Source organism: Osmerus mordax, chromosome 5 (genome assembly GCF_038355195.1).
Source record: "Osmerus mordax isolate fOsmMor3 chromosome 5, fOsmMor3.pri, whole genome shotgun sequence".
NCBI classification, from domain to species: domain Eukaryota; kingdom Metazoa; phylum Chordata; class Actinopteri; order Osmeriformes; family Osmeridae; genus Osmerus; species Osmerus mordax.
In genome coordinates, this window is record NC_090054.1 from 19,529,747 (window position 1) to 19,555,543 (window position 25,797).

The 25,797-nt window shown below is 47.4% G+C and overlaps 1 protein-coding gene across 1 annotated transcript in view; it reads right to left on the reverse strand.

The window, feature by feature from the left end:
- Positions 1-222: 222 nt before the first annotated feature.
- ryr2b (ryanodine receptor 2b (cardiac)) overlaps positions 223-25,797 on the reverse strand; it is a 45,044-nt gene continuing 19,469 nt past the window's right edge. The window contains exons 51-105 of the mRNA XM_067235730.1: positions 25,087-25,307; positions 24,685-24,775; positions 24,070-24,210; positions 23,724-23,887; positions 22,970-23,048; positions 22,587-22,676; positions 21,876-22,013; positions 21,690-21,767; positions 21,462-21,537; positions 21,201-21,324; positions 20,915-21,030; positions 19,770-19,828; positions 18,989-19,110; positions 18,853-18,902; positions 18,584-18,644; positions 17,704-17,942; positions 16,941-17,022; positions 16,696-16,826; positions 16,199-16,525; positions 15,054-15,300; positions 14,769-14,856; positions 14,378-14,473; positions 14,050-14,214; positions 13,806-13,868; positions 13,385-13,516; positions 13,037-13,149; positions 12,235-12,331; positions 11,425-11,543; positions 11,033-11,084; positions 10,885-10,938; positions 10,654-10,753; positions 10,271-10,350; positions 10,025-10,101; positions 9,805-9,878; positions 9,526-9,606; positions 9,164-9,252; positions 8,709-8,837; positions 8,516-8,620; positions 8,331-8,412; positions 6,889-8,216; positions 6,685-6,752; positions 6,341-6,473; positions 6,163-6,261; positions 5,685-5,897; positions 5,256-5,386; positions 5,018-5,060; positions 4,451-4,587; positions 3,941-4,001; positions 3,702-3,848; positions 3,458-3,592; positions 2,077-2,233; positions 1,792-1,856; positions 967-1,067; positions 503-554; positions 223-357 (exon numbers count right to left, since the gene is read on the reverse strand). Of these exons, the coding sequence (XP_067091831.1) occupies positions 262-357; positions 503-554; positions 967-1,067; positions 1,792-1,856; positions 2,077-2,233; positions 3,458-3,592; positions 3,702-3,848; positions 3,941-4,001; positions 4,451-4,587; positions 5,018-5,060; positions 5,256-5,386; positions 5,685-5,897; positions 6,163-6,261; positions 6,341-6,473; positions 6,685-6,752; positions 6,889-8,216; positions 8,331-8,412; positions 8,516-8,620; positions 8,709-8,837; positions 9,164-9,252; positions 9,526-9,606; positions 9,805-9,878; positions 10,025-10,101; positions 10,271-10,350; positions 10,654-10,753; positions 10,885-10,938; positions 11,033-11,084; positions 11,425-11,543; positions 12,235-12,331; positions 13,037-13,149; positions 13,385-13,516; positions 13,806-13,868; positions 14,050-14,214; positions 14,378-14,473; positions 14,769-14,856; positions 15,054-15,300; positions 16,199-16,525; positions 16,696-16,826; positions 16,941-17,022; positions 17,704-17,942; positions 18,584-18,644; positions 18,853-18,902; positions 18,989-19,110; positions 19,770-19,828; positions 20,915-21,030; positions 21,201-21,324; positions 21,462-21,537; positions 21,690-21,767; positions 21,876-22,013; positions 22,587-22,676; positions 22,970-23,048; positions 23,724-23,887; positions 24,070-24,210; positions 24,685-24,775; positions 25,087-25,307 (7,398 nt within the window). The 3' untranslated portion in view covers positions 223-261. The remainder of the gene's footprint in view (positions 358-502; positions 555-966; positions 1,068-1,791; positions 1,857-2,076; positions 2,234-3,457; positions 3,593-3,701; positions 3,849-3,940; positions 4,002-4,450; positions 4,588-5,017; positions 5,061-5,255; positions 5,387-5,684; positions 5,898-6,162; positions 6,262-6,340; positions 6,474-6,684; positions 6,753-6,888; positions 8,217-8,330; positions 8,413-8,515; positions 8,621-8,708; positions 8,838-9,163; positions 9,253-9,525; positions 9,607-9,804; positions 9,879-10,024; positions 10,102-10,270; positions 10,351-10,653; positions 10,754-10,884; positions 10,939-11,032; positions 11,085-11,424; positions 11,544-12,234; positions 12,332-13,036; positions 13,150-13,384; positions 13,517-13,805; positions 13,869-14,049; positions 14,215-14,377; positions 14,474-14,768; positions 14,857-15,053; positions 15,301-16,198; positions 16,526-16,695; positions 16,827-16,940; positions 17,023-17,703; positions 17,943-18,583; positions 18,645-18,852; positions 18,903-18,988; positions 19,111-19,769; positions 19,829-20,914; positions 21,031-21,200; positions 21,325-21,461; positions 21,538-21,689; positions 21,768-21,875; positions 22,014-22,586; positions 22,677-22,969; positions 23,049-23,723; positions 23,888-24,069; positions 24,211-24,684; positions 24,776-25,086; positions 25,308-25,797) is intronic.

The following is a 25,797-nucleotide window of genomic DNA, read 5'->3' on the forward strand; positions in this document are numbered from 1 at the left end:
AACAGTACACGTAGTTTACACACTGTGTGTGTGTGTGTGGGGGGGGGGAATAACTGGGTGAATAAATAAAGATAACAGTAGTGCAATAAATCACCACACCAAGTGTTTGTGTCTTCCTGTATTCACTACTCAAGCTGAGTTTGTGCAGAGAAGCCCATTGATTATACGTCGTTACCGCAACGTTATCAGAACCTCGTTACCACGACGTTATCAGAACCTGGGATCCTCGTTACCACAACGTTATCAGAACCTGGGATGCCCTCAGCTCAGCTGATCCTCATACTGCTTCCGGAAACAGTCGCCCACGGGAAAGAACTCCCAGCAGCGTTCCTGGTACATCTTCCATACGTAGGATTCCTGATACGGACAGACGTCCAGGAAAGTCAACACCATGCCGTTCCTCCAACACACACACACACACTGCATTGTGGGAAGTCATTCCCAAATCTCATGTTTAAATGTGTTCGGTGGTGGAAAAACAGGAGGATTTCTCCCAGATTACCTGGCCTGTGTGTTCCGTTTCATCCTTGTTAATGAGGTACATCACAAAGAACCTGCCAGGGAGGGGAGACACCATGAAGACATTCTCTCTCTCTCTGAAAAGATCTGGATTCTCGGTGCAAAACTTTTAGAACGAAACCAATCATGAATGAATGGAACCCTGGATGAATTTTGATGGAGTTCAGTCGGATGACAAGCCCACCCAATCAATAGATAATCAACGTCCTCGGAAAATGACATGCCATTCATCAAAACACGACAGGGCAACAATCGATAGCATCATTTCAGACATGTCAATGTCTATCACGACCATGTATAATAAGAGGCCATAGTGGCAGAGAATATAAACGATTATGATGTTAGGAGTGACTGGTGTTCATGCACTACGTTGGGGCGTGGCAGTGTTCTGGGTGCTTAGCAATAACATCCACCAGAGAGACCTATGGAACAGGAGAGACTACTCACAGGTAGTTAGCCAGGTTGTGTTCCTGCAGTGTGTGGGTCTCAAACCCATGAGGGGCGGTGTCGAGGTAGTCGTTTCCGATCCCACAAATGAAACACTTGGTCTGGAGGAAAGGGAGAATGGAGATGGATGACAGTTTTAACTTGGGTCTGTTACCAAGCGTGGTGCTGCTGCTTCAGTGATTGCCACAGGCTTCAAACAAGCCACGATGGTACTTGGACTGCGCTGAGGGTAATGAATGTCATTTGCAGAGGTGATTAAGTAATCGTTAATGCATTACGCAAAATTGACTCAGTCATTATGCAGAGTCTAGTGTGATTTATGTGTGAGTGTGTGTGTGTGTAGATGCACAAGGGAAAATCTTTTAATTAAGTTTTAACTGCTTCGTTTTTAAAGATGTATTGGGTTTCAGAGGAACATTCTCAGAATAACCCCGACTCAAGGTTGTTTTTTAATCAGCAAATTCAAAATGGTGTCTTATCAAAACTTGGGAGCAATTATCTCCATGTCATTACACAGGTGAGAGATAAGGGAGTCTCTCCTCATAACTGCTGCTGACAGCTCAACACCCTGAGTCCACTTATCCTCAGACTCATCAGTCCCCTACAGCTGGCCTCATGTTCCACCTCGCACCACCAGTTGACACCCAGCCTGAAATCCACAGGAGATGGGTGCATTCTTTGGCCAAAATAAACTAATTAGTATAGAGAAATATTTTTTTGGCTTATTCATTTATGTCTATGGAAATGTGATGCGTATCTGGTGTGTGTGTAGGTGTATGTGTGTGTGTGTAGGTGTGTGTGTGTGTGTATATATGCATCTCTCACCTCCATGTCCTCCTTCACCTGCTCCTGCTGGTCCCGAAGTTCCCCAAAAGCATCGATGATCAAACCTGGAGGGAAACAGGGATGTGTGTGTGTGTACGTGTGTGTGTGTACGGGTGTGTGTGTACACGTGGGATGACAGGAGAACCAAATATCCTCATGAGAATAAAACACACAGAAACTGAAATGCTTGACTTGTTCTCTATCCCATGAAATATTCATTTCATTCAGTGTGTGTTTGTGAGAGTGTGTGTGTGTGTGTGACGAACTGTAAACAGGTTTCCTCACCCTGTATAATGGCCAAGAGGATGACGATGACGAAGAAAAAGAAGGTGATATCAAAGATGATCCTGACCACCTCAAACTCGTCCCCAGCTGGATCCTCAATCTCGTCTCCGATCCCTCCACCCGCTCTCACCCCCACATACATGTGGAACATGTAGCACTAGCAGGCGTAGGAGAGAAGAAAAAAAACACACTAAACCTCAACTTGACTATAAATTACTGTCATTAGACTGCAGTCATTAGCGTTCTGTACACATAATAACTTGACCATCGATTATCCTAGGAACAGGAAATGAGGGTGCGGTCATCTAGAGTACTAAACCACATGGGGAGACCTTGTACTGGGTAGGAAGTTTAGCTTCACTTCAGCTAGCAGTGCAGCAGGAGTTCTGGACAGAATACCAATTCATAAATGCATCTGTGTCTTTTGTTCCTTTGTCAAGACCTTCCAGGAAGCCACAGACAGGAAGAACAAGCCAACACAGTACATTATACTGGTATGATATGAGCTCAAGTTCAAAACACAAAATAAGATGCAGTTGTAATATATTGCAATCAAATTCATGAAAATAATATTTCCTGTCACCTGTCAGGACGAGTGTGTTCCATTTCTATAACAATGAAATACCATTTGGCATTGAGCAATTGTGTTGGAGTCAGTGTTGTGAATTCATTCATGGACAGACAAAAGAGTCCAGCTGAGAATATGGAGGCCTGTCTCTATCCACCTGTCACTCACCCACATACAAGCAATATAGGGAATTAAGACAAGGCTATTTTTATATCCTCGACAATGGCCCTCACTGTCACATTACTGAGCCTACACAGCCTGGCTGGGCGTTACTGTGTGTGTGTGTGTGTGTGTGAGAGTGTGTGGGCGTGTAGGTGTGTGTGAGCGTGTAGGTGTGTGTGAGAGTGTGTGGGCGTGTAGGTGTGTGTGAGAGTGTGTGGGCGTGTAGGTGTGTGTGAGAGTGTGTGGGTGTGTAGGTGTGTGTGAGAGTGTGTGGGCGTGTAGGTGTGTGTGAGAGTGTGTGGGTGTGTAGGTGTGTGTGAGAGTGTGTGGGTGTGTAGGTGTGTGTGAGAGTGTGTGGGTGTGTAGGTGTGTGTGAGAGTGTGTGGGCGTGTAGGTGTGTGTGAGAGTGTGTGGGTGTGTAGGTGTGTGTGTGAGAGAGTGTGTGGGCTTGTAGGTGTGTGTGAGAGTGTGTGGGCGTGTAGGTGTGTGTGAGAGTGTGTGGGCGTGTAGGTGTGTGTGAGAGTGTGTGGGTGTGTAGGTGTGTGTGTGAGAGAGTGTGTGGGCTTGTAGGTGTGTGTGTGGGCGTGTAGGTATGTGTGTGTGTGAGAGAGTGTGTGGGCGTGTAGGTGTGTGTGTGTGTGTCAGGCTCACAGTGAGCATATCGTCACACTTCATGTTGAGCGTGTCTCCATCTTCAGTCTTGTTGTAGAACTTTCGGAAGAAGTTGAAGGCCACCACAGTGTAGAGGTAGACCACCACGGCCAGCAGGCCCACCGTCAGCACCAGCTAGCACAAAGGAAAAAAGGAAAACACATTGTGACGACTGTTTAAAACACAGACAGACAAATAGACACAGACAAACACACCCACACACACACACACACAGACAGAAGACCTGTTTGCCGTTGTGCGTCACAGAGGACAGGATGGTGCGCAGGGTCTTGAAGCCCATGGCGATGTCCAGCAGGTGAGCAGCGAAGAAGAAGTTGTTGTAGTGTCCCAGGACAGACATGATCATGTACCAGGTCAGGTACAGGAAGGACTGGAAACACACACACGCACAATAAAGCAGGCATATCATTACATTCACCAGGTGGAATTGAAAAAATGTAAATGCTTAAGTTGTCCACTTACATTATCTGTGAACACAACCCCCAATTTCCAGATCTGATACTTGACGTCGATGGAGTTCAACCTGAAAAAAAAAGACGAAATAAGTTACTGTCACGGTTAAACCATGTCGGTTCAACCTGGGCATTACTGCCACCTTCTGACAGAGCAGAAAGCCTCAGAACATTCCGTCCTGTCCTGCACATTCTGTCCTTTCCACCAAGCCAGCGCTCTTATCAAAGGACACACACACACATCATCACATCATGACATCAGAGCCTATCAGAGGCTATCAGTTTTGAGATATAATGGTCAGAGAGCAGTAACCAAACTACGTCGATGTAATTCCCCACTTCGTTTTACCCCGTCATTGACTGTAAGCTGAGGAAAGCTGGATATCAAAGAAAGAATTCAAATTTATTACTTGGAATGAGCAAATGTGTACTAGAAGCCTCATTAAAATCCTTTGTAAATCCTGTGTATAAGCCTATACCATACTCCACTTTAGGGTGTAATGCCTCTTCACACACTCACAAGGAGCTCCAGGTGTTGGCCCTCCTGGGCCTCCGTCTCTCCTGCTCCTGGGAGCTGAAGTCTAGAGCAGCCTGGTCCAGCCCCAGCAGCCTGCCGATGCGCGCGCTGCCATACAGCTCCCCGTACTTACCCATCACCTGAGAGGAGAGGGGAGGGAGGAGGAGAGGGGAGGGGAGAGAGGAGAGGTGAGAGGAGGAGAGGGAAGGGAGGAGGGGAGAGAGGAGAGGGGAGAGAGGAGGAGAGGGGATGGAGGGAGGAGAGGGGATGGAGGGAGGAGAGGGGATGGAGGGAGGAGAGAGGAGAGAGGAGGAGAGGGGATGGAGGGAGGAGAGGAGAGGAGAGGGGAGGGAGGAGGAGAGGGGAGGAGAGACAAGGAGGGGAGAGGAATGGAGAGACGATGATGGACTCTCTGGTTGTTGAGAGAGCGCAATTTCCTCCGCTATTAACCGGTCCATAAGGCGCCTTTTTCTTTTCACGAGTCTGTGGCCATGTGAGTCATGGCCCGACTCACCCCGTTTGTGCTGTGGAGATTTCTTAGTATTTCTCTTAACCCTCCTGCACACCTACCTTCCTTTTCACAAATTTATCCCAGTAATTACTGGGAAACGATCTGAAACGAGATGTGTAAAAATATAATTATCTTTTCTGAGCATTTTTATTGGTATCCATGAAGAAAAATAATTACGGTCATCTTGTACCACAGTGAAGACTGGGGAATTTGCGGTTCCACAATCTTAATCTTTATTGAACAAGACCAGGGGCTTATGGAGCAATGAAGAAGGTTATGATGCAGTTATGAACGTACGGCGTGTCAATGACCAGTCGATCCCACTGCCCTTTGATGTCTTCGTCGGGGGGTTGCGCGGTGACGTAGAGGCCGTCAAACTCCAGCTTCCTCGCCACCTCTTTCTCACGCTTGAAAATGACCAGCGGGACCTGACAACCAATCAGAAAATCAGCCAATCACCGAACAATGCAGAGATAGAGGGTATCAACCTCTCCAGAAGATATGTTTTGACAATCATTATTTGTAAAAAAAAATTAATAAACAACAACCCAGAAACTACAAGAAAAAGTCAACCACATCACCATTCTAACACTGTATTTCTTTTTTTTTTAAGGGACCATTTACAGTTTGAGACATAAATGTCAGCATATGATGCACCGTACCAGTTGATACTTTCTTCTCCTAGCGTGTGATATCTACCAACTGCTTTCCCTGCGACGGCCTTACCTTCAGGCAGTAGTAGCCAATGATGCAGCAGAAGGAGATGAGCGTGTGAGCTACGGCCAGGAAATGCAACGAGGGCTTCATGTAGCCAGAGCTCTCCTGCAGGACAAAATGGACGCTGTCTGACTGTCTGTGGTCATTTCTCACAGGGTCCTGGTCTCCACCCTGGCCTCCACCCTGGCCTCCACCCTGGCCTCCACCCTGGCCTCCACCCAGCTCCAGGGGGCTGGTGTGCAACACAGTGACGTCCTCTCCTGCCGGGGCTGTGGCAGAGGAGGAAGAGACCTGGAGCACAGGGGGAGACATGAGACACTCGCTCAGACATCAGGTATGTGATGTACCTGACAGTGAGACAGACAGCCAACTGAATTTGGGATTATTGCTTATTATTAACATCAAAGTTTGCTGCCAAGACAAGTCAAGGCACAAGTCTGAATAAATTGAGGGCCTACAAATGAGACAGTTCCACTGGCAGTCACACAGACACACTCACCTTGAAGAATAGGAGAATGAAGTTGATTGCGAAAGCAACAAACAAAGCAAGCATCCGCATGTTGTAGAAATTCCTCGCAAAGTAGTTCTGAAAATGAGAAATGGATGAATAATATTGTTCTTGTGGGTGTGGGTGTGAATGCATGTATGTGCGTGTGTGTATGTACCAAAAGTATTTTGTGCTGAGTGCTAATCATATCCCAGAAGGCTGACTGTTGGGGCTCAGGGACTTCTGGTTTAGATGTTCTCCTGGACCTCCATTTGGACTTTGTCTCCTCCTTCTTGTTTGAGGCCTCTTCTCTGTGAACACACCCGTTCAGAAAGGCTCCTGCACCTCCAATTTAACACACACACACACACACACACACTCCACAAACTAATCGTCCATTAGAAATATTCACTTGACTAAACAATAGTGTATTTTCGTGTCTTTAACATGCTGTGCTTCAGGCTGTGCTGAGACAGCACGTGTCAAGTCATCAGCCTGGAGGTGAAACAGAGAGAAACTTACGGAGATTTTTCAGAATCAGCCACTTTGGTTTCGGACTCCTCACCGTCTCCCCTCTGGGAACCTTGAGCCTGAAACCATTTTCAAATGCAACAATATAACATCAACCAGACATACAATCAAGGTTGCATAACTGCTTAAAGAAAATGAACTAAAATAAAAATAGAATGGAGCACATTCCATCCCTTGTTTATGTTCCCCACCTACCTGATATTTTCTGATGGTATCTGTCATGCCTCGATGACCCGTGGCAGCATTGAAGAGGTCAGTCAGACTAGAACTCAGGTCATGGGTCAATAACGTGTACTGCCCTCCATCCTTCCTCAGGCGCAGACCAAACATGTCGGTGAGGGAGTTGGCGTCCCTGGGGGAGGCGTCTGCAGTCTGGGCCGTGTCCCTGTCCTCCTGGTGAGACGCAAACATGGCAGAGGATCTCCTCTGTCGCTCCCCTCCCGACCACCCGCTCACCTCGTCCGAGGTCGGGTCAAGGATCCCGCACAGCAGCTCCACCAGCGTCATCCTCTTGGCTCCCTCCACCAGACCCCCATTGACGAACACCAGGTACAGGATATAGACGAGGCCCCGAGTCAGGCCACACACACATCGGACCAGAGCCATAACGATGCCCCGGAAGAAGGAGGCCACGCCCACAGCAATGTCCTTCAGAGTCATCCTCCTCAACTGTTTCTTCAGGTTCTTCACAGAGAGCACGGAGACCAGCATCATCAGTCCATAGGGTAGAGCACAGACGAGGAACCAGACGGTGGAACCGGAGAAGAGCCCAGGTTTGGGCCTTCCCTCCCCTTCATGCCCCTGTTCCTTCTCCTTCTTCTCCTCCCCCTCGTCGCTCGCCGCTCGCTCCCCGCCGTCCGAGCCCGAGATCTGAGAAGCCAGCTGCATCTCAAAGATGGTGTCCTCGCAGAAGTTGATGAACATCTCCATCTTCTCCTTCTCCCCGCCCTCGTTCACCACGTCGAAGATGAACTGGCGCTTGGACTCCTTCACCTGGGGCTTCTCCCACTGCGTCCGGCTGGACTCGCTGATCTCAAAGTAGACCCTCTCGATGCGTTTCCCACTGCCCAGGATCTCGATGCGGCCCAGGTAGGGCTGGAAGTAGCTGAGGACACACTCTGCCAGCTGCAGGAAGGTGGCCAGGCGGGAGTCGTGGGGCATGTGCTCCGACAGGTTGGTCAGGAGGACGGCCATGTTGAAGCCGATGTCCTTGGCCGGCTCGTGGAAACGATCCACGAAGGCCACGTAGTCCAGGAGCTCGCCTTCGTTGGTCTCGACGCAGGAGAGCAGGAAGTGGGTCTCGGACTGGGAGAAACGCTTGCAAGCCTCCATGGCCTTCAGGAAGTCCTTCTTGGAAACACGGCCCTTGCCGTCGGGGTCGTACTCTTTGAAGGCTTCGGAGGACGTGAGGTCTTTGAGTTTGAGGAACATGTCGAAGAACTTGAGGATCATCTCTACGTTGCTTGATGACTCCACTAGCATGTCTACCATCTGTTTACCGATAGTTCCGTTAACCACATTGCCTGTAAACAAATTATGAATGGAAAAAAAATTCGGGAATGAGTTTGAATGTTTATGAATGAGTATGAATGAGTAACCAAAGAATGCTGCAACGTTTTTGTTTGTCTGAATCATACCTTCCAACATGGATAACAACATAACAACCATATCCTTTTGCAAATCCATCAGGTCTTTGAGAAGCTCGATTTGACTGGAATCCTGCCAATCAAAACGGATGTGGTTTGTAAAATAACTTGTTTCCCAAAACAGTGAAGGAAAAAAAATTATCAGTCAGGCATATGAAAACAGAATAATCTCCAACCTGAGAGAGCTTCATCTGCATGTGAGCAAAAACATGGAGGAAGCCAACCACTGCATCCCACAAACGACTGTGGGCCAGGCTCTGCTGGTTCCCTGTGCACGGACCCTGTGGGGGACGGAATACCAGCCATGTCAACTGGTACGCCGACAAGCAGACCAAAAAACAAGGCTCCTTATCTTGCAGCTACACTGACCTGTATGTACTCTGTGAGTGAGTTGAAGACCTGCTTGGCCACACTGATGGCCTTAGAGAAGTTCTTCCTGCCATGTTCGTCTATCACTGCCTTCCCAGAGTAGAACCAGTAGAAGTCACTGATGGACTCCTGGAGATGAGACAGCATTACAGGGGTGGGGGGGGAATTGATTCACATTTGAATCGCGATGCAGTGTTCTAGCGATTCACAAATGTAAAAATTATTTTTATTGTATTTGGTAAATGGTAAATGGACTGCATACATTTTTTTATATTATTATTTTTATTAAAAAAATAAAATAATTGTGAATCAATTTCTAATCGATTTGTGACCCCAAGAATCGATTTGAATTGAATCGTGAGGTACCAAAAGATTCCCACCCCTACAGCTTTACATCGACCAAAGGCTACATCTTGTAAGGAAATCACATTATTTCTTTCTCTTTCTCAGTTTACCTGCACTCTCAGCAGATAGTCAACGGTGGATATGATGATGTTGACAGTGGTATTGTTTCCCGTTTGTGTTCTGAGGTAGTTCTGAAAATCTACCCATCAAAAGTGAAGAGGACTGTTTTAGCGGTGCATAGTGCTACCTAGTACAGTATCACTAATACATTGCTGGGGGGAAAACAGGAAGTATTCCCTATCCGTTCTTCTCTTGAATGTTACATTGAGTCAGTACAGTTGGGCATCCTGTAAAGCTGCTTTGACATTGCATGGTAAAACTGGATATAACATTAATAATAATATTATTTGACATGACTATTATTTGACGTGACTGGATTAGACTGGCTGGTGTAAAGGACTGAGGTGAGCACCTGAGTTGTGGCCCTCACAGAGAAGCTGCAGGAAGCGGAACAGGTCAGAGGTCAATTCACTGTCGCTCATGACCTTATCCTCTGAGAGAGAGAGAGAGAGAGAGAGAGAGAGAGAGAGAGAGAGAGAGAGAGAGAGAGAGAGAGAGAGAGAGAGAGAGAGAGAGAGAGAGAGAGAGAGAGAGAGAGAGAGAGATGGACAGAGACTTTCAATAAATCCTTCAGTGGCCCAGCACACTTTCACTCAAAAGCATTCACCCTTTTTTCTAAAAGACATGGTACCTGAGCTCTCCTCAATAACCATGCCTAATCCCTCCGCCTTGTTCTGCCTCTCAAACGCATTCAGGTCGAGCACGCTGAGAGGAGAGACACATCACAGAGACAGGAAGAGAAGACGGGAAAAGCATTTACACAACTCCTCTCCGTATCCACTTCCACTCATTTTTTTCCGTCCTGAGGAGTGAGCGATGTGGTCCCTCCGGAGGAGGAGCAGCCTACCCACCTACAGCACTGCATGAGGCCAGCCACGCTCTGGAAGAAGCCCACATCCTTCTTCTCCTTCAAATAGTCGAGCATTTTCTGTCAAACAAAACATCAAAACAGCAGGGGGGCGGGAGGTGATTTGTAGAGTATGTGATATGGAGATATCAAGGGTAACACAGACAGTCTCTTTCAATCTAGTTCATCACAGGGCTGGTTATCAGATGTGTGGGACCCCCATGTGAGGTCAGAAGTGTTGGGTTCCTACCTGCTGGACAGTGGTGTTCCCTCCATTGAGGATTGCGATGCCAAGTTTCAGAGTACAGACCACCATGGACCCCATGGTACCTGGGAGGTGCCATCAAGCAAGTGTCACATTTAGCAGACGCTTTTACCCCAAGTAACATATAAATAGTGGATAGAATAGAATATATTTATTGTCATTGTACACTGTGCAACAAAATTGGAGGCAATCCTCCTCAGGTGCACTGAATACAAACACAAGTTTATAAAATAAGATAAAAATTTAAAAACGATTAAGACTAAGATAAAACACACACACAAATCCATCTATAGAAAGTAGAGTAGAAAATGCGTTCGAGATTGAGTCTTCGCTAGTCAGTCATACTGTGTGGTCGTGTGGTGCCTGACCTCTGCTGGAGCTGATGGTCTGCAGCACCATCTCTGCAGCCCCGCGGCCGTGCAGCCGGGCCTGCTGGTACAGCAGCTTCTGCTTCTCCAGCTCCTTCTCCTGGAACACCCATGCATTCAGACAGGTCACCTTCTGTTTACGTCCAGGTCCTTCTTTGGACACATCCATACACTCAGACAGGTCACCTTCTTTTCTTCTGAGATGTAACAGAAAAGGCTGGAGTCTCTTACTTCAAATGTTTTCACCTCCTCTTCCTCGTCCTCCTCTTCCTCCTCGTGGCAGCTCTGTGGAGCACGTTTGAGAGCAGGAGGTGGGTATGGTAGATAGATTATAGAACTCCTGTATACAGTGCACAGTGTTGTGTTTATTCAGACTTACCTTTGCAAGGATGGCAGCAAAGGAGAGGTAGAGACTGTCGTCCTCAAGCCTGCTGTAGATAAAGCCGGGGAATGGAGATAATGTACTCTGATACTTGATATAATACTGATACTAGAATTGGCTGTGGCTTCAACGCAGGAGGTTGGCTAATTTGAAGCTTAAGTGTTATTGCTGTCTGTTAAGTAAATTGTCTGTTATGTGAGCACTGATAAAAATCGTCTGGATCTGAAAAATTACCCATATACTTCGTAGAAATTGAAAAGAGTTCTAATTATCCGTATTTTTCAAAAGATGGACATATCCAAATAACCAGACAGACTTTCATGGAACATTTCTGCTAAAACACATACACAAACAACGCACATCCACAAACAACACACACACACACACACCTCCTTTCCGTCAAGGCAGTGTGGCTGAACAGAGTGATGAGTTGGTGAAGAGGGTCCATCTGATTGGCTCCTTCCTCCGCCTCCTCTTCCTGCTCCCTCTGACAGGCCCTTCCAGTTCTCTGTGAAGACAACACGTGGCTGAGCCCTGCCAACACGTACACACAGGCTCTGAAATCCAGCCACCCCCACATCTCTCCACAGCCTCAATAAAACACTGACAATCTCATTAGAGGTTCGCAGAATTTTTGGTCAGGAAATGGGAAATTCGACCTTTGTCTGTGGTTGTATTCCACCATTCCACCTCAATTCAAACAAGCATCTGCTTTAAGAGGTTTCCTTGATTTATGGAATCCATGTGCAACATGGAAATAAGTGGACACTCAGACAACCACAAACCTGCAGTGAAAACTTCACTAAGAAATGACCACCAACAGATTGAAAAGGAGAAACTTAAACAGGATGTGAAGCAAGAACCTTGATCGTGGGATGATAGTATTACATAGTAATATACATGTAATTGAATATTATACCGGTAATTTGTTGTCACAAGTTGAACTTCTCCCCTGTGTAGAGCAACAGTATACTCTCCAGGATGTACAGATTTGAAGACGACTGTTTGGTTTCAAAACTCTTTTTTAGTAAGTAAAATGTTCGAGCTGGAATGATCTCACCAATAAACGGTTCTGCTAGGAAACAGCAGTTCTTAAAATAGTTCTTTGTAGTTTCAAAATCCCTAACAAACATCCCAGAAGAACCCATCTGAAGTGTCATCAGAGGCTGGAGAAAGAGGGCAGACAGGTTTTTACTTACTGCTAAATCCTCCACCAGCTTCTCCTCAAAGCTGTGATCATCAGCAGAGATCCAGAACTTATCATAACCCTGCAGGAAGAGGTTGACAGCGCGATGTCTGGGCAGGAGAGAGAGAGAGGAGAAGGAAGATAAGTCGTGATGGACGAGGAGAGAGAGAGGGGGGGAGAAAGTAAAAGATCAACAGAAAAACATACAAGTAGAAATATCAAAGCTGGGAGGATGGAGAAAATAAAAGGTTTGTGTGAGATAGTGAGGCACAGAGAGGGAGAGAAACAGAGAGGGAGAGAGAGAGAGAGACAGAGAGAGAGAGAGAAAATAAAGAGGACATCCAGGGTGTCCCTAAACTCATCATCATCCTTTGCTCCTGGCCAGATGTTAAGACAACAAAGTCTTCCGGGCTAGCACGGCTCCATTAAACCCTACATCGTACACCTCAGCTTCACAAGTTACAGTCACTCACATTCCTGTAAGCCTTCACCCGTCCTCTGTATGCTAATGTGGCAGCTGTTATACAGTATAACATGCAGGACGATGATTTATGGACTAATCTTTTTTCGAATGACTCCACATTTACATTTACATTTAGTCATTTAGCAGACGCTCTTATCCAGAGCGACTTACAGTAAGTACAGGGACATTCCCCCGAGGCAAGTAGGGTGAAGTGCCTTGCCCAAGGACACAACGTCAGCTGGCATGACCGGGAATCGAACTGGCAACCTTCGGATTACTAGCCCGATTCCCTCACCGCTCAGCCACCTGACTCCACATCCTGGTGTTGGGTGTGTTGGCGGGTGGGCTGTACCTGGGCAGGTTGTAGAGAGGGGCCATCCTCAGGCAAGCCACCACTGCCCTCTTCCTCTGCTTGGATAACACCTTGTTCCACACGGCTTTCTTAGTCCTCTCAGGGTGTTCCACCTAGGGGATCATGCACGGTAAACCCACAGGGAGAACACACACACACACACACACACACACACACACACACACACCACACACTGAAGGATTCTGTGCAGGCAGAGTTCTGAGGGATTCTAGAATCCTTCAAGGAACAGCGGAACATCAAGCCATCAGCTATTCACGGCGGTCAACATTCAGTCTAGGGTTCAAATCCATCTGTACATTAGATGAAAGGATCTTTGATTAGGCTTGCCTGGTCTAGATGGTGGAGAACACGGGCGATGTTGATGACCCTCTGTGTGGCCCTGTGGGGGTCTGAGGGCCCCCCTGCCTGGCCAGGTGACTCCTGGACCAGGGCATCCTGCCAGCAGGCAACTGGGGAGTTCTGCAGAGCACAAACACATATCAGATATATCTCCCACTCCCCTGGAAAAAAGGGGAAATAACCTGACAAGCTTCTAAAATGTCATAGTCTACATGAACAATTTTTTTATGAAAATTCTTTTTTTTGTTGAAAGATGTAATAGTTCCACATCCGAATATTCAGTTTTTTTTTAAATAGTATATCTTTCAGGTATTTGACCCATTCTGACCAAAAACAGACCATACTGTAGAGAAGATTATGAAAATATCTGAGCTTTTTGTCACATCCACTTAATAACAACAGCAATTACCTGGGTCTGAATTTGAAGACGGCCATTAAACACACTCTCTTCAATCTCCTCCTCAGTGTCCTTCTGTGAAAAGCAATCAGCCGTTGTTGTGAGTTATATCTTCAGAGGTGGCAGAGAGAGTCTCATATGACAGAGCCGTGATACGCATCAAGGACGTATCATCTCCCGGGTAACCTTGAGCTTACTGTGTGTCATTATGGTATGGTTTCTGGGGAGGAATTCTGGTCTTACGTGTGATCTATACCTGAGAAAATCGGCTCTTCGCTTGGAAGATGAGCCCCTGGTCGCCGTGGGAACACACACTCAGGCCGACAGGAAGTAGCCGTTTCAGTGAAGCGACGATCAGGGAAGTGTGTGTGGAGTAGCGGTCTCCCTTCCTCTTGGTCTTCCTCCTCTCCTGGTGGGACACCTGTGGACGACAGACACCCAGACATGTTTCTACTATTTGGGCTTTCTAGAGACTCAATGCAAGTCAACAACACAATATTTTAAGAAATCGATTTGAATATCGATTTTTTCTTACTGCACTGGCAGCCAAATGTACTGGTTTGAAGAAAATGTTTGCAGTGTACCTTAGACATGTTGCTGTCATTGTTGTTGTTGACCAAGAAGGCCATGTTGTTGATCTCATTCTGGACCACGTAATTTTGTTCCTCCCATTTGAAATTCTGGGTTCACAAACACAAAGACGTTTCAGATACTACAGAAACACACTCTGTAGTTAGTAACACTAGGTCTCAGTGGCAGTAGGGACATCAGATGGCTGAGCGGTTAGGGAGTCGAGCTATAAATCAGAAGGTTGCCGGTTCGATTCCCATCCCTGTGTGTCCCTGGGTAAGGCACTTCACCCATTTGCCTCGGGGAAAATGTCCCTGTACTTACTGTAAGTCACTCTGGATAAGAGAGTCTGCTAAATGACTAAATGTAAATGTTATGTAACAGTAGGTCTGGTGTGTGACTTACATGTGACTTGGCCCAGAATATGAAGATGTCTGCCACCATGCTGAACAACTTCTCAGCCTCTGGGCTGGGCTCACGTAACCACCTGGCTCTGAAATGACCCGTTAAGTTCATTAAACTTTCAAAAATAAAACTGCACATACTGTTTCTATATTCTCGAATCATTGCTGGCATTCTGAATCGGAAATTAGCTGCATGTTCAAACTGGTAAAAAGAATTATAACGTCGATTATTTTTGTTACAATGGAACTGAATGATATTTCTCCTTCTCTGGGTGGCAGGCTTCACCTATTGCAGTCAACAAAGGGGATGAGGAGAGGGTAGAAGGCGTAGAGATCCCTGACCAGCACAGAGAACCTCTCCTGTACCCTCAGCTCTGCCTCCGAGTCAGACTCGAGGCTGCAGCCCTCTGCCTTGGCGTGCTCCTCCTCCAGCAGCACTGCCTCCGCCCTCGTCTTCAGCTTCTCCATCAGAGGCAGGAAGTGGCTCTCCAGGAGCTCCGGGCAGGCCTGGCCCACGATTGGCTGAGAGAACACTGAAGCGAGACACAGAACATACACAGGGATGATGAAGATTGATTACAGACGACAGGAAAGAGAGCATGGGTTATTAAAATAGAGAAGATAGTGATGAAGAGAGAAAGACAGATGGAGAGAGAGAGGGAGAGAAAGACAGATGGAGAGAGAGAGGGAGAGAAAGACAGATGGAGAGAGAGAGGGAGAGAAAGACAGATGGAGAGAGAGAGAGAGAGAGAGAGAGAGAGAGAGAGAGAGAGAGAGAGAGAGAGAGAGAGAGAGAGAGAGAGAGAGAGAGAGAGAGAGAGAGAGAGAGAGAGAGAGAGAGAGAGAGAGAGAGAGAGAGAGAGAGAGAGAGAGAGAGAGAGAGAGAGAGAAAGAGAGAAAGAGAGAAAAAAGAGAAGAGAGAGAGAGTGAGATTTATGTACATTATTCATACTATAGCCATGGTTTAAAGTTAGCCTGATGGCAGGCCTAAGCGAAACAATTGTTTCCACATCCACTCTCGTTAACATCAAGCCGAACGCCGAGAGAGAGAGAGAGAGAGAGAGAGAGAGAGAGAGAGAGAGAGAGAGAGAGAGAGAGAGAGAGAGAGATATCTAAAGTGGAATCAAAACCCCACTTCACTATGAGTGGCTTTCCTTGCTTGAGGAAGGGATGGTTAATAATCCAGCCGCGGGAACACACTAAACAAGCAGAGCCTCGGATCTGGGGACTCAGCCCTTGTCACATGGAGACAGTAATCAACAAATGTTTGAGTGTTTGTTTTGAATCTCCGTCCAAAAGAGAGATAAGAGAGATAAGAGAGAGAGAGAGAGACAGAGAGAGAGAGAAAGAGAGAGAGACAGAGAGAGAGAGACAGAGAGAGAGAGAGAGAGAGAGGGAGAGAGAGAGGCAGAGAGGAAACAGCAGTCCTACCCGCCAGGCGTTTCATCCAGTCCCCCTGTCTCGTCCCCAGGTGATTGTGGATTACTCGCAGAATGTTCCCCAGCAGGGTGCTGGCGTGCTGGGGGGTGAGACAGGTGAAGACGGGGCCGTCGCTGTCAGACTGGCCCTGGGGGCCCCAGGCCCACCAGCGGGCCACGTAGCTGCAGAGCAGGGGCAGGGTGACCTCGGTGACGTGGGCGTACTGGGCCAGGCGGGCCCCGGAGCCGGCCCCCACCAGCTCCTCCACCTCCCCCAGAGCCTTCTGGAGGAACGGGAGGCGAGGACACACTTCCTCCACCAGGTCAAACACTCCTAGTTCTGACACAGAGGGAGGGAGAGGAGGGATGGGAAGGCTGTCTCGCACACGGCAGCAGAATTTGCGTGCGTGAATGTGCGAGTGTGCATTTGCGTGCGTACGCGTGTTTGTATGCGAGTGTGTGTGTGTATATGTATGTGTGTGTGTGTGTGTGAGAGTGTGTTTGTGTTACCCTCTCTCTCTGTGGGGCTCATGGTGTTGTAGACAGAGTGAGGGTTGTCCTTGTTGAGATCAGGCTCCAGGAAGCACACAGGGAAAGCTCCAGACAAGGCAGCGAGACAAGCCCCTGCGGCTGGTCTCTGTCTGCACAAAACACAGTCAGCTAGGACAGACAAGCACACAAACACACACACATGCACACTCACCAAAGCGACTCTGACATGCGGTAAAGTGCACACAGCACCGACTCTACAGTACCCGTCAGCGTAAGGGCTTTGGCTGGTCCCCAGAGAGTAGAGACTGTTGAGGATCTTATAACAGGACACCTGGATCCCGTCCACTGGAAGAGAGGAGGGTGGCTCTCATTCTGGTGCAGTAAGACCCCCTAATCCTCCCCCGTCCCCCCGTCCCCCACCCCGGTTAGAGTCAACATCCTGAGGGCTGGCGACAGCCAGAAGCAGAAAGGAACCTGACGCAGAACGTGGGGGGAACCATGGATACTTTCTGATGAACGCCGTGGAAACGGTCTTGATGGATGAGCGGGCAGGATGGAGACAACATGCCTGTGTCTGCACGCACCCTGTCTGCGAGGCGGGGAGGGGAGGGGGGACGGAGTTCAAAGCAGGAGGAGGACGTGGAGGGTGTTGCTGAATGATTTAGGAGGTGCTGAGTCCAGCTGTTCTCTGTCAGCTCAACAAAGTATCGGGCATATGGTGGGGAGCGGATGGAGCCATTCAAAATGCATGAGCGGTGATTCGTTTTTTTTGTAAGATGTCTTTGGTGGGAAGATAAGAGTTTGGAGATTTCGGATTTGATCCACACTTTGGAAGTAAGACTTGACTAAAAAGCTTTTATTATATTTTTATCAGAAAAATAATACGTCATAAGCAACACTCTATAGGGTTGTCTATATGGGTGCGGATAACTGAATAAACACTATCTCAGAATTAACAAGGTGGGAATATTCAATATACTCCTAAATATTTACCAAACAGCCTCCTCATCCTGGATCTTGACTCACCCAGTAGGTCTTGTCCATGTTGCTGTGAGCCCAGGTGCTGGAACAAGGCAGTGAGGCAGGGCAGCAGCGTGGAGGTGGTGTAGACCAGGAGCTGGGCCACTCCTCTGGGCTGGGCTCGGCTCTGAGGTCCCAACGTCATCGACAGGTTCTCCACGGTCACCTCCAGGTCCACCGCCGCCGCCTCGAAGAACGACCGCAGAGACGACCTGAGCCACTCCGGGGCGGTCTTCATCAGGGTTCTAGAACGGAACGGGGTCAGAGGTTGCTAGGCAATCCCTGTCAAATGATGAGCTTGGTCACCCAGACTATTTTTTTTATTTAAACACTGGCAAACATTCCCACACTGGCCCCAAAGGATTCTTGTGTCGATTTATAGATTTGAAATGGTTAGATACACATGACCCTTAGCAGAATTTTATTTTGTGAAGACTCGCATTGATATTTATGTACACAAACTGAGGAGGCTAACAAATAATCGAGTACACTCTCTTCACAACGCTGTTTATTTGCTGGCGCTTCATGTAAACGGGCAAGTTTCAAAATCAGAGACATCCATCTGTGCCCAGGGAGGCCTGCCACCCTGGAGCAAGACACTTCCAGACTACATCTACATGATTAGTGTCATCAAGGTGACATGTTGGCCCTGATGTGACAGGCAGGTGGGGTAGGGTGGCACCTACCTGGTATCTGGAGACTGTGCCAGGAAGTGAGGTCACGTACCTGGCGTCTAGAGACTGTGCCAGGAAGTGAGGTCACGTACCTGGCGTCTAGAGACTGTGCCAGGATGTGAGGTCACGTACCTGGCGTCTAGAGACTGTGCCAGGAAGTGAGGTCACGTACCTGGCGTCTAGAGACTGTGCCAGGAAGTGAGGTCACGTACCTGGCGTCTAGAGACTGTGCCAGGATGTGAAGGCAGCTGACGATTGATGAGGCATCGCTGCCTGGAGGAAACAAACAGAGGAGAGGCCTTATCTCCAGCAGCCGGCGCGGGGGGTTGTGAGGACTTAGGCCCACAGTTCAGACACACAGGCTGCGCATACAGACCCAGTAACACATGTAAATGGAGACATCTCTCATGTCAGTACAACTTGGACGCAAAGATGAGCTGTTGAGTCAATAAGCTTAGAGCTGGTTCCATACCGTCCTTACCAAACAGAGAGGTCCTGTGTCTGACCAGAGCCCCCAGCTTGCAGAAGAGGCTGAACCGTGGGATAGAGGAATGTCAATTAGGAAGTGATAGAACAACAAATAATGAAGGGTTGACATTGGAAACAACCAATGCTACCTGGCGACCATCTCCTTCTCCTTGTTGGAGGCGTGGCCACCGTTGCCATGGGAGCTGTTTGAGGTAGACAGGAAGTAGCTGAGGTGGTTCTTCAGGTAGTGCTCCACCAGGGGCAGAATGACCTGTATGTATGGCAACACAGATGCCTAGAACTGTATATTTTAGCTTCATATACCATGAACCATTCCCCCCTTCCATCATACCCCTTCCAGTTGTCCATTCTGATCATAAACCGTTACAACAGAGCAAGCTGATCTCTGTGCTTTCAAAAAGGAGGTTTGAAACACAACAGTCTCTGTGGACATTGTGGAAGGTATACTGCCTATTGAAATGCTTCTGCCTTTTGCCATGATTGACTTGGGCATCGATCAGACGGATGCTTCCGGAAGCAGGCTTGGCAGGCAGCACGCTGCCACAATGGTCAGATTAGAGAGACATCAGAACCTTCCATTGTCCGTCTCCCTGCAGCCAGTGGCATGGGAGGCCTGATCAATACTCTGATCCCAACACACCCACATGGATTACCAGAATGGTCAAATCAATACCCTCCCCCCCACCCCCAAGCAAAAACGGCTTTCCAATAGAGAGGTTACCCATGGCAACCTTCGGGCAAAACTAATTACACCGCTGTGTGGTAGTGAGAGAAAATGACTGTTAACTGAGGACGAAGATAGCTCAGAGACAAGTGAAAATTGCTCAACTGCTCAATCTTTCTCTCGGCTAAAGACATATGGTACTGTACTGTAAAAGGTGACTGGTGTGTGTTTTTTTTCTTTCAAACCTTGCTGAAGAAATAAATCTCTTGCTGATGTGGGGTTCTCTCTCCTTTGGTCATCTGTCCTCTGGCCTGCATGACCTCTGAAGAAAAGCACAGGAGAAGAGCGCTAAATAAAAGATTTTGATAATGGCTGAATGTTGATTTTCCTTCAATACAACAAACCTTTACTCTGCCGAGTTTGCTTGGTTTTGTTAGAACGCTGAACTCTGTCTCTCTTGAAAAACACGGCACTACACACATTCAGTTACAGGCTTCAGTAAACTACCCCCATATGCTTATTTAATGGTTCCTATCCGAGATCTAAACTTAAAGTACGGTATAGATTTACTGGACAGTTATATTACAGTAAATCCTAAACAGTAGAATGGATTATCACGAATAAACTTCATAACACACTTTAAAAGTGATGTAGTGTCTTGGTAGTGGGAGCCTTAGAGCCGAGTCGTGAGAATGACTGGAATCGGTAGAGAGACATTTCAACACATTATTTCCTTCCGTCTCCCGCCCTTTTAACACCTTCTCCCTGAGGTGACACTCATGTGAAAATGCCTCGCGGCCGTTCCTGTGACTCAGGTGGGACGGCGCTCACCGAGCTTGATTCATGAGCAGACTGGAGGCCGACATCAAGGTCAGACACCAGGAGCTGTCTGCTGATAATTGTAAAGACGCGGAGAAATGGACGTGTAAATGTAGTTGAGTAGGCGTGTGGCGCTTTGGTGGTTAAATAGTGGTGCAGAATATCTGCTGTATATTTGGGGTAGAAAAGAGAGGAAGGGCATGTTTCATGGGAAAACGACAAGGATGTGTTTGTTTAGATAAGAATGAGGGTTTCCAGCGAGACGGTTTTCATGGGAATTACAAGGGTGCACGACAGAACAACACATTAGCTATTCTTGACTCTGCTAACCACCATTTGATGATTCACATTAGTCATCTCCTTAACAGACAGTCCTATGTACACACAGGGTCACTCTTCAAATTTATAATGACTTTTAAGGCTTTGAAGTGAAAGCCATAAGACCTTTAAAACTCAAGTGAAAAAGCTACTTTAGAAACCCCGCCACATGTGAGACGTCCTACAGCAGGTGGGGGGCTCTGGGTTCAGGTGAAGCCGACCCAGGATGCCCCCATGAGACGCGGGGTCGTACCCATCTCCAGCATGTGTTCCTGGGCCTCCTCTGTGTAGAAGAGGAGCTGCTGGAGGAAGGTGTAGGCGAAGCGGTTGGCGATGGCTGGAGACTCCATCTCTACGGACTTCCTGTCCCTGAGCAAAAAAAAGACCGTCAGGCTGTAATTGGGTTCCTGGGTATGACCTTAAGCAAGGCACTTACACACTCCAACAAATACCGTAGATAACCATTTCGTGAAGAACACTGGTTCTCATTAAAAGGTCAATGGTGTGATCTCAGTCGTTCATATTATCCAGACCCTCACCTCCAAACTGTGAAGCCATTAAGCTGCAGAAATTTAAGGACATCCTGAGCTCTCTCCCGGAGTCTGGATTTCTCTTTGCCAGAAAGGGTATCGTAGGAAACCAGCAGGGAATGACTGCCTCCGCCTGAAAGAATACATTCATAATCCTGACATAATTATCAGATAACAGAATCAGCATCAGCATCATCAGGTTTTGAAGTGCCTCATGATGAACAACCCATTAGCCAGCTAGCTTCATTCGTGTTTTTAATGTTCTGCTACCTTTAGCCTCCAGTTCCAGCATCTTCTTCCTAGCCCAGGTGCTGTGGTAGTTCTCAGCCAGCAGTTCAGCCATCGACTAGATGGACAAAAAGGATGGACTTTTTTATTTATTTTTTGGTTGCTGTGGCAGCAGATCTTACAGTATGTGTCAGGAAACAAGCAGACAGACACACACACACACACACACACACACACACACACACACACACACACACACACACAGCTTACACACTGGTCCCAGGTAAGGGTGATGCTGCTCATGTCCATGGGCTTGGGGCTGAAGGTTGATGCTCCTTCAAACGACAGCTACGCCATGAAGAAGGAGTACACAGGAGACGTGAACCCACAGTGAGATGCGCTATTTCAATCTCAATCCTTAGACTGAAGGTGAGCAAATGCGTCAAACTTACTCACCTGTCCAGACTGGGAGATCCGTCGTGCACAGGCGTGCAGGCCGCAAGCATCCCCATCTTTGGTTCTCTCGATGGTCCAGCCAAAAGCCAGCATGCTCCTCACTGTCTCCCTTATGGCCCAGCGGTATGTCTCCTTATCCTGCAAGCGGCAGAGACAGCGATGCAGACAGCAAAACAGAGAGACAGCCACAGAGACAGCCACACACAGACAGCCACACAGACACAGCCACACAGAGACAGCCACACAGAGACAGCCACACACAGACAGCCACACACAGACAGCCACACACAGACAGCCACACACAGACAGCCACACAGAGACAGCCACACAGACACAGCCACACAGAGACAGCCACACAGACACAGCCACACAGAGACAGCCACACAGCCACATAGAGACAGCCACATAGAGACAGCCACACAGCCACACACAGACAGCCACATAGAGACAGCCACACAGCCACACACAGACAGCCACATAGAGACAGCCACACAGCCACACACAGACAGCCACACAGAGACAGCCACAGAGACAGCCACACACAGACAGCCACACAGAGACAGCCAGATAGAGATGGCAAAATAGAGACAGCAATAGAAACAGTAAGGCACAAGTTACCAACCTTTATTCAATCAACTGGACAGCGTGTATATACATGAGCAAGTGTCCGGTTACAGAGTGTTGGCCCGGCAACAGTGGCGGCCATTTTACCTTCTCGGCCAATGCTCGGTAAGGCTTCAGAAGAGGGTGGACTTTGGCGTTCTCACACAGCTGCTCCCCGTGGACCCATCCGCTGGCAAACTGACACAGAGCACACACACACACACACACACACACACGCACACAACAATACTTAACCTTCGAGAACATAAAATCGAAATCTTTCACTCATATTTTCTCTTTCACATAAGTCACAGAAAGGACAAATGAGATCTTATGCATCGCAATTGTTAACACAAAGCAGACGTTCAGAATATACGATCCATTTTTTTTAGAGTAGATCCTGTGGTTTATATTACAGTTCAGTGCAACATACATCATTGTGACATTTCAAACCGACGGCCAGCTATGATGGATGCTGATTGTCCCATTACCTTGTCCAGTGACCACTTCTCATGAGTGTGTTCTGCATACTTGTTCACTACCAGCTCCAGCCTGTCTGGCACCAACACACTAGGCAGCGGAAAAAATATTCACAATTTGTTCCACATTAGCAATAAAGATCTTCATCAAGTTTATCTTTGTTTGGTTTATAAGTGACATTGAAGGGTCAGATGCATAAGCTACAAGGGGAATGATGATTATACTTTTCATAGTGGGAGAATCACTCCCAGTGCAATAAAAGTCTCAGATTTGAGAACCTTAAGACTATGCACTCCACCAGAAACATTATAAATTAACAGAGAGTAACAAAACTGTACAAACGCAGAAGCTGCTCTAAGTGTTAGCCGATGTTAGTTTCCTCAAGGATCACAATGACTCTTGCTTAGAGACTTGTTGCTCTTGTGGTTAGTGGTAACTGTTTTACATTTTTGTTCTCGCTGTGATATATTGTTTTATTACTGTTGCTTGCTTTTTTTCCACAGGTACACTTGCACTTATAGCGGTTCAGGTTGTTTAATTGTAACTTGTTTAACTACATGCTCTTATGGTTCTTCCCGTTGGCACTTACTTTGGTTGTTCACAATGTGTGCTTCATGTTTTGGCTACTCGCAATGTTTTTTGGCTATCTTGTTGTTATGATCAGTGACCTATGCACTTTGTAAAGCTCTCTCTTGGAAGTCGCTTTGGATAAAAGCGTCTGCTAAATGAATAAATGTAAATGTAAGTGTCAGTTGGAGGAGTTACTTGGTTGTGTCTACAGGCTGGGGGTCGAAGTGCTGCTGGGGGTCCAAGGCGGCGTGTTTCTCCAGCCAGGACACACAGGCGTGGTCCATGTGGTCCGGGGGCAGGGCCCCTCCCACGGCCCCCAGGCACAGCAGAGCCAGCCGGAACAGATCTGCATCGTAGCTCTGCACAGACACAAACGGCTGATGACAAGGGTTGTTATTTAAATCTAAATGTTAGCTCTCAAAGAAAGTTGCAATTTTGAGATTGCAGGTCTCCAAAAAGACGAGTATTACAATATCCTACTAACTTCAACATTTTGCTCCAAACTTTCAATTTTATGGTTCAAAAACAACATTTATCTCACTTTCTTGGCCAAGGCCTTGAACACTCCCCAGAACAGCTTCCTGGAAAGATGGAGCTCCTCCTCAGAGGCGGAGCCCAGAGATCCAGATCGTCCAATCAGACAATAGTATTTCCAGCTCTGCTCAAAGTGATTGGTCAGCAGCTGGAGACAAGGAGTTGTGAAAGTAACAGAGAAACAACCAATAAAGTGTGTCACTTAAAAAAGCAATACAATACTTGAACAATTATTGATGGCCTAAAATAGAAACAGTTTAAGTAAAGTATTCATTTAGAAGTGCTTTTATCCAACGGTAAGATGTTCCATCACTGAGCTATAGCCTAAGTTTATGAAATATTTACTTGGAAAAATAAGTTTTAATATATCAGTGCAATTTGTATAATTTGTATAATTTACATTTAGTCATTTAGCAGACGCTCTTATCCAGAGCGACTTACAGTAAGTACAGGGACATTCCCCCGAGGCAAGTAGGGTGAAGTGCCTTGCCCAAGGACACAACTTCAGTTGGCATGACCGGGAATCGAACTGTCAACCTTCGGATTACTAGCCCAATTCCCTCACCGCTCAGCCACCTGACTCCCTGAATGCACATGCAGACACACCACTCGTTAGACTAACCTTGAGAGGCATCTTGGTGGTCTCAGAAAGCAGCGGGACATCAAACACAAGTCTCTGCAGCAGAGGCTGCATCATGAAAGGTCTGAGCTTGCTGGAGAGAACCAGGCAAAACAGAGTGAGCAGTAGGGGTGGGAGAAAAAAATCGATTCACATTTGAATCGCCATTAAGTCTTCTAGCGATTCACAAAATCTATATATATTAGTTTATTTTTTGTAATGCAATTGCTTTTTTCTGTAAAAAAATCACAAAACATTGTGAATTGATTTCTAATCAATTCGTGACCCCAAGAATCGATTTGAATCGAATCGTGAGGTACCAAAACATTCCCACCCCTAGTGAGCAGCGAAGATTCAAGAGTAAAAAAGTGGGGAAAAACAATCTTTCTCTTCCATCAGCCCCACCTGCACACGGCCAGCAGGCAGTCTTCGATAGCGTCCCTCTGGGCCTTGGTGAGGCTGAGGGCCCTGGAGAGGCGGTAGACGGCCTGGAGGAGAGCGTCCATCAGCGGCGCCTGGCTCTCCGCTCCAGAGAACAGAGCAGAGGTCTTGGTGAGCAGCGGGAGCACGGCCACACACAGGTACCTGTTGAGGGCCAGGGCCATGTCTGTGGAGCCCAGGTCAGGCTGACGATGGGGAGAAGGGGAGCAGAAGTTACTTTTTTTCCCCACTTTATTCTTCGTTTGTCGTTTTTGTTTTCAGCCTTCACCCAGAGGATCAATTAAGACCTCTCGTCTTAAGTGTCTCGTTCAATAAAGCCGCCCTCCAAAAAGACTCAAACAGCCTTAGCCCAGACCAAGAAGGAAGTCAGACATGATATATTGTACGAACAAAGTCAGTGCAGAGAGAAAAGGTTACAATATCATGGAAACAGATGACAGAAAAGAGAGTTATGGGTGTGCAGGTTAGAAAGGCAGGTTGAGAGAGAGGGTGACAGGGTTATTTAGGGGTAGTGAAGGATTAGTCTACAAACAGGGTTTTAGTCACCATGTGCGGAGATGCCCTTCTGAGCAGCGAATGACAACTTCAGTGGGGTTAGAGTGGATCTCCGTTCAAACACAGGCAGGCGTGCAACAGATCACTTCAGCTGATAAGAAGTGTACATATCCTCTGCTA